Source organism: Phragmites australis, chromosome 7 (assembly GCF_958298935.1).
Source record: "Phragmites australis chromosome 7, lpPhrAust1.1, whole genome shotgun sequence".
NCBI lineage: Eukaryota > Viridiplantae > Streptophyta > Magnoliopsida > Poales > Poaceae > Phragmites > Phragmites australis.
The window spans coordinates 25,135,417-25,148,893 of NC_084927.1; the positions used below are offsets into that span (position 1 = coordinate 25,135,417).

The following is a 13,477-nucleotide window of genomic DNA, read 5'->3' on the forward strand; positions in this document are numbered from 1 at the left end:
GAATCGTGCTGCGTGCACATGGTGGCAAGATTCCCGGGCGACCTGGACGTGTACGTAACGTACCAGCTCTCGAGCCCCTACGACCTGAGCATGCACATGAACGCGACGGCGCTGAACAAGGCGACGACGCTGAACCACGCGTATTGGAACCAATCGGTAAAAATCCAAAATTAAATAACATATCTAAATGTATTTATCGAAATAAATAATATGTAGTTGTATTTATTAATTTAGTATTCGTATTTGGTACACCGTGTACCGACGGTTTTCGGTACACCGTGTGTCGAATATGATACTGTTGTCTGTATTCGGCACAATGTGCCAAAAATGGACTGTATCCGGCATACGGTGTGCCGAATACGGGCAACAGTGCCGTATTCGACACACCGTGTGCCGAAAAATACTTTTTCGGTATACGGTCATGTCGCGTCTGCGTACATGGTCATGTTGGTACCGAAAAAGTGTTTTTTAGCACACCGTGTACCGAATACAGTCTATTTTCTACACACGGTATGTCGAATACGGACAATAGCGCCATATCTTGCATACCGTGTGTCGAAAATAGCTTTTTCGATACACGGTGTATCGAAAATCCATTTTCAGTACACTGTGCGCTGAATACGGATGCTAAATTAATAAATACGACTACATGTTGTCTGTTTCGGCAAATACGTTCATATATATTGTCTAATTTTGAATTTTTGCCGAACCTCGCCGGTGAACCACGCGTATTGGAACCTCCCGGGTGACGAGTGTTTTCAACGTAAGAAAATATTGTTTTGTAATATTATAATAATTAAATATGAGTGATAAAAAATAAGTTAATTACAAATATTATATGTTTATAGATACTCAAATATTTCGATTACAACGGTCGTAGATATTTAAATAAGTTGATTACAACGATCGTAAATACTCAAATGAATCAATTATACCATTACATAAGCTAATTATACCGTTACATAAAAAAAACACCTTCCCAATATCTCAGGATATAACCAAAAGGCGACCAAACTCTTGAAGGTCGCCAAGGAAAGATCATAGATGCTTAATTAGAGAAGGATTGATGTTGCGCCCTTTCTTGGTCTTCAGAACTTTACACAACTACCTGACTAAATAAAAATCAAAGCAGAGAGCCAGAGAGAGAGAGGACACGAGCAATAATGCAGCAGGTCAACTAGTCCAAACCACACAAGATGCTTACCCAGTAGCATGGAATATGAGATGGAAAAGAGGCGGAGGAGAGGCGTGTTTTTCTTTTTCGCTAATGGAGTGGGAATTATACTAAAATGGAAGCACCGTACAACCCAACTTACAACCAGGACCCTAGAAGAAAAGGTAATAACTAAAAAGGACACCTAGGGAACGTTAACGAAGGAGCAAACCCATCGATCGTTGACCCTCTACAGCCGAGACACAACGAAGCAGTAGTCAGCCCTCCGGCTAACCTCGGTAAGAAGCCGCAAGAGCCAACGCCACCGGGATAAGCCAAGATGCATCTGAACGTTGAACGGAAATCAATGGCGTCAGTATCAAAATTGGTTGAGAAACCAAAACGATCGCTACTGCAGCAAGCTCCCGATGACCCAACAGTAGCACGACCTCCACCAAAGCAAGTCTCAGTGACCCGAATCCACCAACAAACAACAAGAGGAACAAAGCATCCCTCCAAACATATAAACCCAACAAACAAATCTAACATAGAAGTTACCAGCGAGCTTACCTAGACCAACAGCTCCACCGAAGACCCCACCGGAGACAACGACAAGAAACAAAATCCAGTGAGCTGCCCCATCGACATCACACCCAAAGCTAAATCTATAACCCTACACCAGCTAAAAACTAGAGACTACTACACACAAACCTACGGAGGAACAACCTCCTCCCCTCCTAGCGTTAGAGACGACACCTGTCGGAGGATGAACTCCACAAACGAGGATCCGGAGGGACCCCCTTTGAGATTCGGTCGGGGGATGATTCTAAATCTACCTCGTACGTGAAATAAATGAGAGTAAATGAGATACAGGTGGAAATGAATGCTCAGGGGGTTTTAGACAGGTTCGGGCTGCGCGGAGTGTAATACCATACTCCTGTGTGTATACTGTAAATGCTCTGGGAATGTCCCTCTGAGGATCTGTTGTGTTACAATGATGTTTGTCTAAAACTAGAGTTTCGTGAGCTTGTCTCGGTCTTGAAGAAGCCGTTGTCTTCTATGTATCTCGATCTTCTCAGTTCGGTCTATCAATCCAGAGTTTGAACCGAAGGACCCGATCTGTTGTTCGTTGTTCGTTCGTCATCGTCTCCGGGGAGCCCGCCCCTCTTTTATACCCCGTCGGAGCGGGTAGCGTGCCCAGAAAGGATGGTGCGAGTTCCAAGACGCCATAAATAAAAAGCAACCATAATGGGCTGCAGCTTAATGTTACGGGGAAGGTTGAAAACGCGCCCCCCGTCCGGTCTTGTCATCATCATCCCGCTTTTCAGCGGGCGCTGCGGGGAGGGCCTACTGGGCAGCCACCGAGCAACCCGGCGTGCTCGCTCGGTCAAAGCGAGCTTGACACGGCAGAGCGGCAGGCGATATATCTCAAGCCCTGCGACGTTATCCCGAGACGCGCCGGATGACGTGCGATGGGACCTGCGCATTAAATATCCCCACGCCTCCCTGCCGGGTAGTGGCAGGGACTGACAGCAGACGTGGGAGGAGTGGTTGAAAGTAACAGACCACGCGCCCTCTTAAATGCAGCATTGGGCCTCTCACCAATTGACACCTTACCGCTGAGCCCCTGTGGGGACCACCGGTGAAGGACTTCTCAGGTCCTTGAGGAACTGTGAATGCTCGGGGACTACTGTTCACAACCCCGAGCACTCTCTCCCGGATATGCTCTTCCTTGGTCCTCGGAGAACTGCGAGTGCTCGGGGACCACTGTTCATAGCCCCGAGCACCCTCTCCTGGAACTTGGTCTTCTCGGACCTCGGGGAGATAATCCCCGAGGGAGGACGCCACGTGGCACTCTGCTGTGCTGACCTCGGGACTCAGAGATCCCCGATTCCTATGTCACCGACAACACCGGAGGGGAGGAACAAGCATGATCGACGCCAGATAAGCAGAAACCAATCTTCAGACGCCTCTCTACTGTAGCCTTTTATGGGGAGCTGGAGAAGAGGCGTGTTTAACGGAGAGCGTTATCCAAATTCAATATTTCATATAGAGGAACAACATAAGATAACCAAAATATTAATTTTGTCTATTTGAAAGGGCAGATACTTCTTAAGAGACAATATCTATGGACACCATTTATTAAGAGAACTTTGGCAAATCAAAGATATGCATATAATCTGCACATCATGTCTTTTACGCAATACCAATGCACATCTGTGACTGAGGCAAACGAAAGATCAGTGAATCGATGAAGATCAAAACCATGCGAAACAACAATACGAGTTTAGACCTGCACCTTCTCTGTAACAGATACCGGTAAGCTAGCAACCGGTGTCAAAAGCTTCAATCTAGCACACACAAAAAAAAAGATAGCATTTCAGATGTGCATGAATGCTTCTCCATGAGATAACATGCAGACTGCGGTTTACCTCCCTGAGCAGAATCTATCCCTGGGAGCCTTTATCTTTTCTACCGCCTAGTGAATGAAGGCACATATTATGCCATGAAATCAATCATTTGTCATTAGGAGAACAAAACAAGAATTTGGTATTGAAATAAAAGAATAGCCATGCCATTGCTACTCGATCAGGACTGAAAGAGTAACCCATGCCATTGGTACAAGGTCAGTTGACAAGAAACTCATAAGGCCATGAACACGAAAAGCAATAACTGTTAGCCTGTGAAACAATAGGCTACGGCGCTGACAACTTGTATCGGTATCTGCACCCAGCCGTGCCCATCGCGTCTGACCTGGCCTCTCCCTCACCAACCTCCTCCTCCGTCGTGCTGATGCGTGCTCCTCCGCAGGCTAGCCGACAACTTGGTACGGACGGTCAAGAGGTGATCCCTTTTCCTTGCCAGAACTTGCCGGCAGTGACCGCCTAGGGTTCGTGAGGCATAGGAGACAGGGAGACGGGAGACAAGAGAGGGGCAATAGGGAGTGAAGGGGTACGGTAGGGTGACGAGCGGGTTGGGGGTTAGCCTAGTGGCAAACACGGGTAATTACTCTCAACTCCATGAAAAGTGTGGTATATGGAGTCTACGGAACACCTGTTTTTGCTGTTCCACTGAAATGAACTACAGATCAGACTACTCGCTGCTCCAACAATTGATGGAGTTGAGGTGTTTGGAAGGGCTCCAACAAAGAGATCCATCCAAAGTTGGGAGCTGAGCCCTCCCAAACACTCCATATATATAGCTATTTTTTTTATAACCATAATTATTAAACAACGGCAAGATCCAAAATTAAATTTTTCTATTTTTGAGCTATGTACAAATCACAATTTGCATAGCCACTACTATAGAAGGGGTCAAAAATAGTGACTTATCAGTGTCGGTTCAACAAAAACCACGACAGAAGATGCATCAGTGCCGGTTCTTAAACTCTCGTGCGCGAACTATGGTGAAATCGCTAAGAACCGGCACTGATACCTGACTATCAATACCGTTTTGTAACATGAACCGACACTGATAATCAGGTATCAGTGCCGGTTTGAACCACAACCGGCACTGATACGAACGTACCTAAGATTTCTGTTAAATGACATTTTGACTTAGCTCGTGTCATTTATCTTTTTGTCTCCTCCCTCCCTCTCTCTCCACCTTATCTCTTCCTCTCTCTCCCTCCCTCTGCCTCCAAAGAGCAGTAGCCCACTCATCAAGCCTGTGCTCATCGAGAATGCCAAGCTCTGCGAGCTCCCAGCCGCCACTCCGACCTCCTCTCTCTCTCCCCTCTCTCTCTCTCTCTCTCTCTCTCTCTCTCTCTCTCTCTCTCTCTCTCTCTCTCTCTCTCTCTCTCTCTCTCTCTCTCTCTCTCTCTCGAACTAGATCTCCTCCTCCCTCCTGATTTAGGGGTGCCACCGTCCTCCTCCTCCTCTCTCCCCTTACCTCTTCCCTTTCCTCCATAGCCACAAGCGGACTCGAGCGGTGGACGACTCAGGCGTAGGAGAGGGCGGAGGCCGGCCTCCTTGCAGCGTGCGGCTCGGGCGCGGGAGCTGGCGGAGGCCGGCCTCCGAGCGGCGTGCAACTCGGGTGTAGGAGTGGCGTGCGGCTCAGGCGCGTACCAGATCTCCCTCTTTGTATTCTTTCCATTTGATTTGATCGTGTTCTTGTATTTGAGATGAGTATATAGATGAGATAAGTATATGGATGAGATTGTGTTCTTGTGTACCGGCAGAGATGAGTATATGAATAAGATTGTGTTCTTGTGTACTGGCAGAGATGTGTATATGGTGAGATTGTGTTCTTGTATTTGAGATGAGTATATGGTCCGAGCTAGTGACAGGAGCGACGGCGGCGGGAGCGGATGCCGCTTCTGTCGTCGCCATTTTTCTCTTTTTTATTACCTGAAAATAGCATTTGTATCGGGTGGGCAACCGACACTGATAGTTGGCACTATCAGTGTCGATTTAAGAGTATTGTTAAGAAACTGGTAGTGAAGCCGTTTTTCAATCGACACCAATAAGACTTTCTGTAGTTGTGAGCGTTCAATACTGACTTTATGCAAAAAAATCTTAAATAAACAAAAAAAATCCAATCATGACGCATTCAATCAAAGACGCATGTTACAAACTAATCCAATCAGCTAACATAAAGTTGAAGCTATGTGTGCAGCTACAAGTAAGAAGTAAACTATAATGATCAAATCTCATTTCATAATACACTCAATCAATAAACCAGAACCCTAACTGATTCCAAGACATGATAGCTACCTCTCAAAAATTCAACACGTAATAAGCAAAGGCACCAAGTATAACTCATATCATAATACCTCAGCATTTCCTGAACATTAGTGACCACTGACCATCAGCTGCATGCCAGATATATAGAAGCATAGATCATGCTACTACCTTTGTATCATGAAAACAGAAAATTATAATCAATTCACAGTTAGCAAGCATCAATTTGATAGAGACATAAATATTGTCCCAGGCTAGCACTCAGATCTATTCTGACCATGAATTAAAAAGCAGACACAAACTCAATTCAATTAGCAACATGATTCATGAGCACCAGTTCAAATAATAGCGGGTTCAACTAAACAGGACATTTGGTGTGGCGTGAATGCATACTAGGGGAAATAAGCATTATAACCCAGGAAATGCAATTTCCGCACATCAAATGACTACAATTACAAAATCTAAAAGATACTAAGCCCACAAAAAGAACACGCAGTAGCATACATCACAACTAAATGAAAAGTAAATATGCTGGAGTTGAGAGTAGCATGTGAATACGCCCACACAGACCAGCAAGCGTGGTCATTACTCATTATGCTTATACAACTCTGAACACAAACGATACTCCTGATAATGCCACTTAAAGGAGGGTTCACCACCGCAAATTGTCGCAACTACTGTAGGGGGTTCGCCACAGCAAATTAGCACAACTACCAACTCAATTGAAAATTCACAAAATTGAACGCATTGCAGCCACACAAGTGATACCCAAGCACACTAAATTGCATTAGCACGGCTCGTCGTCACAACTACTGTGTACTATCAAACAACAAATCAAACACAAATACGAGACGCGACAAAGAAAGCGTAGGGACAGGCCTCGAGGTTATTGCCCTTGATGTGCGCCCAAACCATCTTGAATACGCTCACGCTGCCTACGCCGCCCCTGCGACCCCTGCCTCGTACCTGCTCGCGGTGCAGTAGCCGCGCCCGCGCACCGTCTCTGCCTGGCTTGCGCCTGCGTCGGCGCCGCCTCCCGCCTCCACCTGGCTCGCGCGACCGTCGCCGTGCCTCGTCTCCGCCCGGCTCACGCTCGCGCAGGGGGACGGATTCCAGCAGGTGGCGTACGTGCGGGACGCGGCGTAGGGGCGGGCGTTCACGCTGTGGTCGAACCAGCCCGGGGTGCAGCTCTACACCAGCAACTGGATGAAGAACGAGAAGGGCAAGGCCGGGAAGGTGTACCAGCTACGGCTCGCTGTGACTGGAGACGCAGGCGTTCCCCGACGCCGTGTACCACCCCAACTTCCCGTCGGAGATGGTGAGGTCCGGCGGCCAGCACAACATGGTCTTCAAGTTCTCCTGGCTAGCAGGCTGGCTAGCTCAGGGTTAAAAAACCGTCGGTAACAGCCCAAAAATCGCAGTTACCGAACTTCTCGGTCCGGTCCGGTTTCAGAAACCGTACGGTAACTGAAATTTGAATTAAAAAATTCGAAAAAATAAAAAAAAATAAAAAATCGTTAAAAAACTAGACACAATTCTAAGACCTTCTGTGAATTTTTTTTTCAAAAATAATGTCATTTGCATCATATTCTATAGGGAGAAAGTTTGAAAAAAATTGAAGCGTGCGGCTCAGTTATTAACTCACGTTAAGGAAAAGTGTAACATGCAAACACATATTTTTCTTGTATAAAACGTATTTTAAGAGAATCTTTAAAATTTGTTTCACTTTATTTAGAGTTTTATTAAATTCTCTATGATTTTTACAAAGTTCACAAGCATAAAGTGAATATGTTAAGAAACAGCACTGTAATTAACTTTTTCATGTCTACTATTATCTTTTCTACGTAAATCATAGTATAAATAAGCTAATGAAAGTGGTTTCACTAATTTTTGAGGTGTGATGGGTCAGTTATGAATTAATCTAGTCGCAACACATTTACACAATCATGCATATTACAATAACTAGTTCATGAGTTCATGTATTTTTAAAAGATATATGATCATGTAAGAAGACTAACAAAATTAGTTTCATGATTTTTGGATTAGCAAAGAGTAAACTATGCATTTAACTTGGTTTAACAAATAAAATTTCTCACAGAAAATTTTGAACTTTTTTATGAGCATAAACACTTTTATCATGTAGATCTTGTTACAAGGAAGCCAACAAAATTTGTTTCACTTGATTTGAAGCTCAGATGAATTAGTTATTGATTTTACAAGATTGAGCCATTTTTTAGTTTTTTGTTGAACTGCGCTGAAATTCGATAAAACTGCTCGATAAATCGAGAAAATCGAGCGGTTACCGACCCAAACCGCTCGGTAACCGACCAAAACCGAGCGGTTACCGAGAGGGCAAAAACACGATTTTTTTCGCAAAAATTCAAATTTTGCCGAATGAATTTTCTCCGAATTTTTTTGAATTTTTGACCGATAACTGCGGTTACCGCGAGATTTCAGTTACCGCCGGAGCTCGGTAATCGAGCTCCGGTCGGTAACGTGAACCTTGGGCTAGCCACGAGACCACGACTAGTCATCTCTATTGCGCGAGTTGTGTAGTGCTCTATCTAATAAGGTCAGCGTACCAAAAGCAGTGATTGCAAGAGGATGCTATCCTATTATGGTTGTGTAACACAAGGACATGATACTTGGACTTTTTCTTTTTGTGCTGACAGTTTCCTGTAGTTTTTTTAGTGGAAGTTTAGTCTAACACAAGGACATGGTACATATGTAGTTTCGTCGTTGATTAGCAGGCGCCACTACCCGCGGGCAAATACCGGACAGCGACGACACCGCGCGCGGTGTTGCAGAGGAAAACAAATTCTACAGCTGTAGACAACTTGTTTGTTATATGTACGAGATCTCGTATAGCTGTATCGTATATATTGGATAAGGAAAAGTAGAATAGGGAAGCTGTATTTTAGAAAAGAAGAGTGTTTGGTTAGTTGAATGAGCGGATGCAGTTTGAATTTGAGTTTGTGTTTGATCAGCTGAATCTAAGACTACATGAGAGGACTCGCTGTCGCTGACAAGTGGGGCAGCACACAACCGGTTGCATCCGCCGGGCCTGCATCTCACCTACGACCGATTCCGGCGTCTCCCTCGTCTTGCACGCGTGCGTACAACTGCACTAGCGGGTGCAAACGCTGGAAGCTCATTCAAGCATCCAAACGCTCGACTGTTACATTTTATACGACTGAGCGGATGCAGACCGACGGAAGCAAACCGACCAAACACTCCCTTATATTCAATATAAATCTCAAAACGATGAATAAAATACACTCAACACTAATGGTTTACGTGAGCATATAAGATAGCGCCCGGCGCCTGACGGACAGCGCGTGCCCACCTACTCGGGGTGGTGGCGTATCAGGGGGCCGGCATGTGACGGGGAGATAGGCCGCGCCCGCGCTGTGTGATGCGGGCGTGACCGAGCCGGGGCCGTACACTGTCATGGCCGTAGGCCGCAGCTTCGGGCCGGAAGCTGCCGTGCCGGGATGCAGTGCCATTTCTTGCTGACGAAAACTCCCGGCGCTGAGCGGAGCCGAATCTTCCTCGGGAAGACGCCGCTGCCGTCACTTTCCGGTGTGAAACTCGCGCGCATCCGAGTCCAGTCTTCCGGGGCCGGGCTAGACTGTTCTTCTTCCCCCATGCCGGCGACGGATATGTTCGTATGACTTGTATGCTGCGCTGCTCTGTTGATTCCATTGCTGCTGTAGCATGCCGCCGTGCATGTTTACTCTCTTGGCGGACGTAACAAAAGGCTGTCTATACTATACACACCACACGCGCCTCTTAACTTTCTGCACATCAGTATTACAGCTGCTACGGCTGCACTTTTTTTTCCTTGATCGGTGATGGATCTGTGTGTACACACAGAAGGCACCGTGCTTTCTCAAAAAAAGAAAAGAAAAGAGGAAGGCACCATGCGTGAATAAGCGGAGAGAATACATGTCCATGCGCTGGATCATCATGCAGAGCACGAGGTCACACGAATATTCGCCTGTCGCCGTCCATGCGCCGGCAAGTATCCATCGCTCATCCACGAAAGACGCTGGATGGACACGGGCGACAGAGCTAGTAGGAGACAAGGGAAATGCACAGCACGGGACAAGCGCTTCTGGCCCCGGCCGGCGTGCTGACAATTCGCCCCTTTTTTTCCGGCGTTGGGAGCGAAAAAAAAGGAAGAGTGAATAGTTCAAATTTGGCACCATTTTAATTATCGCATCTCAGCTATATCTTTCACTGCATACCGACACCAGTCCATCCCAGCAGCTGTCGTCACTCGTCCCATCTATCTTCGCCGTCCTCTTTCGAGGTGCAGCAGGCGCGCTGCCACACGGCCCACACCCTGCGTTGGCTGATGATGGCTCGAGCTCAGCTGCTTCTTGCGCTGCTGTGCCTTGCGGTCCTCGGCTCGGCAGGTGCCGCCAATGCGGCGGGGAGGAAGACGGTTGGGGTGTACGAGCTAAAGAAGGGAGATTTCTCCGTGAAGGTCACCAACTGGGGAGCCACCATCACCTCCGTCGTCCTGCCGGATTCCAGAGGTGTGTGCGCCTTTCTTGCTTCCAAGAGTCCATGGCGTCTCCTGTGTTGTGATTAGTATTTGCTTTCAGTGTTGCGAATTCTGAGTGGAACTTTTGCCCAACTTCTTTTTGCAGGGATTTTGGCTGACGTCGTTCTTGGCTATGACACCATTGCTGAATATGTTGTAAGCCCACAGATCCATTGCTCGAGTTTCACCTTACAGAACTAATGTTACGCGTGCGTATTACCTCTGTTTGGTAGTACTACTACTGTTCAGTTTTCACCTCTAGTTGATTATTGTAGATTGTAGGACAGCATAACGCAGTGAGAATGTGCGTGACACCGTCGACTCCGTACCTCAATACCTGTTCTCACCCAACTCCCAAATTTCATCAAGCTTGTTCTTGGTTCCTCATTGCCCGGTTTGATATCGCCTTGTACAGTACTATACCCAAGAATATAGACCTAAGGGAGCCTGTGTTGTAAACTAGTCAATCATTCCTCTTTTTTATTAAAACAAAAACAAAAACTCATCAACCAGGACCTGTGTTGTCGCCTTCAGTTTGAGTGCAATTTTATACATAAAAGAGGTCCAAAATATAGAATAAAACCCAGACACAAAATCGCGATGTGATCACCACGTCTCACTCATGTAGTCATGTAGAATACTGCGATATGGTATACTATTTTGTAAAGAAAACATAGATGGAGAGAGAGATCTCACAGCCAGAAGAATAGACAAAACGATTAGTCGGATTCAGTTTTCTTTATGCTAGTGGCCATGTTACCCATGAGATAGTACTGACCTTAGGGAGACAACAGCATCACCATGTGATGCCGGTCTTGCCTTGTTCTCCACTTTCAGTGATATAAAGTTTTCCTGTCTTTTAACCTCTTTTCTGAAGGTTCAGCTCTCTATGTGTAGTATGGTTACAATTGAATCCCAGCCCAAAAAGTCGCATAAGCACTAGCAAACTCTTGTGCCAACAGAACCATTTTCTTTATCTACAAAGCAGACTTTGACAGAAAAATGACATTCCACAGTACTTCATTGTAGTATTCAGTTTTCTTCGCCATGGGTAAATAACCTCCTAACTTCAAATTGTTGTCTGAATCTTGCTAATCAGAATGGTTCTAGCTACTTCGGAGCGCTTGTCGGACGAGTGGCCAACAGAATTGCTAATGCACGCTTCGTGCTCGATGGAAAAGTCTATCATCTGTATACTAACGATGGCAACAACACACTTCACGGTATGCTTCAGAGTTCAAAGTTCAGAGACATGTTCACTTGTCAGAGCTCCAAGGAGCTCCATGAACAATGGTTTAATTTATCTTGGTCTTGTTTAGGTGGTCACAGGGGTTTCAGCAAAGTCATATGGACGGTGAAGGAATATGTTGGTGGCGGCGACTCCCCATACATCACATTGTATTACCACAGCTTCGACGGAGAAGAAGGTAACACCAATGTAAATGATGAAAATATACCCCATATGCCACATGCTTGTACTTCTTTATTGTTTCGGAGTACCCATCTTCGAGAAAATTTCAAACATTTTGGAAGTCCCAGACAACCAAATCTGGAACATCAGTACTGCTACTGATCGAAGATTTGACCTATTATCGGGAGTTGAAAGACTGAACGGAATGAGGAAAACAAAAAGACATCTGTGAAATTTCATCTCAAAACGGAATGAGGAAAAGAAGTGCAGCTCTTTGGTATCAACACATGATGGCGGGTTAACCTATTCATGAAGATTGCTTTCAGTTCTGATGCGAGATATTGGCATTTTCAGTTCTGAATACTGGCCAGGAAAAACTGCCCAAAGACATCAATTTCAGATCCCACAGCATCATGTGGCCCTATATAATCCACTTGAAATAGATCACTTCTCTTTGACGGGTCTTCTTTTCCTCCCTTTTGTTATCCAAAACCACAGTCCATGGCCACGATGCGCCGTAATAGAATAATGGTGCGATGGCGAACGTCTAAGAAAGAGAAGCCACGAACTAAAAAAAAAAATCTGCAATCGTAAAATGAAGTTCCAAATCACTAGTGTATGACCAGGCAACATTTCCAGCAAGTCCTCAATAAATTTATTGTTTTGAAACGTGTCTCTGTGAAACAGGGTTCCCAGGCGACCTGGACGTGTACGTGACGTACCGGCTCTGGAGCCCCTACGTGCTGAGCGTGCGCATGAACGCGACGGCGCTGGACAAGGCCACCCCGGTGAATCTTGCACAGCACACGTACTGGAACCTCGCCGGCGCCGGCAGTGGCGACGTCCTCCGCAACACGGTGCAGCTCTTCGCGTCCCGGTACACGCCCGTGGACAGCGCGCTCATCCCGACGGGCGCGCTGGCGCCCGTGGCCGGCACGCCCTACGACTTCCGGTCCCCGACCTCCGTGGGCGCGCGCATCCACGAGGTCTCGGGCGGCAGAGCCGGCGTCAACGGCTACGACATGAACTACGCCGTGGACGGGGAGGAAGGGTCGCTGCGGAAGGTGGCCGTCGTCCGGGACGGCGCGTCGGGGCGGGTGCTGGAGCTGTGGGCGAACCAGCCCGGGGTGCAGTTCTACACGGGCAACTTCCTCGAGGACGTCAGGGGGAAGGGCGGCAAGGTGTACGGGCAGTACGGCGCACTGTGCCTGGAGACGCAGGGGTACCCCGACGCCGTGAACCACCCCAACTTCCTGTCACAGATCGTGAGGCCCGGCCAGGTGTACAAGCATGACATGGTGTTCAAGTTCTCGTTCTAGCTCGTCTATGCAACCCCTTTGGTTAATCTATTGTACTGAATTGCGTGACCTGGGACATCAGTCTAGTCCCATGAGACTTACATACGGTTCAAATCCCATGAGCACCTATATCTTTTGGCTAACAACCTAACATACGGTTCAAATCCCATGAGCAACACCCTAATTGCATTGAGATTAGGTTTCACGAACACCACTGCTGGTAGTCTTAATAGTCTTAAGGATGAGCATGAAAGGGAAAAAAACGGAGGTGCTATATCACGAACATCCCTCTAAGCCCGGGACCGATGAACCTTGCAGAATCAAAACCCGCCGATGCTAATAGCTCGCCGGGCCGTCGATTGAAAAGGTAGCGAATTTCAG

General features: G+C 46.8%; 1 protein-coding gene across 1 annotated transcript; it reads left to right on the top strand.

The window, feature by feature from the left end:
- The first annotated feature begins 9,949 nt into the window (after positions 1 to 9,949).
- On the top strand, positions 9,950 to 13,201 carry LOC133924343 (uncharacterized). Its single transcript, XM_062369836.1, has 5 exons — positions 9,950 to 10,379; positions 10,494 to 10,543; positions 11,487 to 11,610; positions 11,707 to 11,814; positions 12,486 to 13,201. The coding sequence occupies exons 1-5, from the start codon at positions 10,196 to 10,198 to the stop codon at positions 13,115 to 13,117; spliced, it is 1,098 nt and encodes a 365-aa protein (XP_062225820.1). The 5' UTR covers positions 9,950 to 10,195; the 3' UTR covers positions 13,118 to 13,201.
- The last annotated feature ends 276 nt before the right edge of the window (positions 13,202 to 13,477 follow it).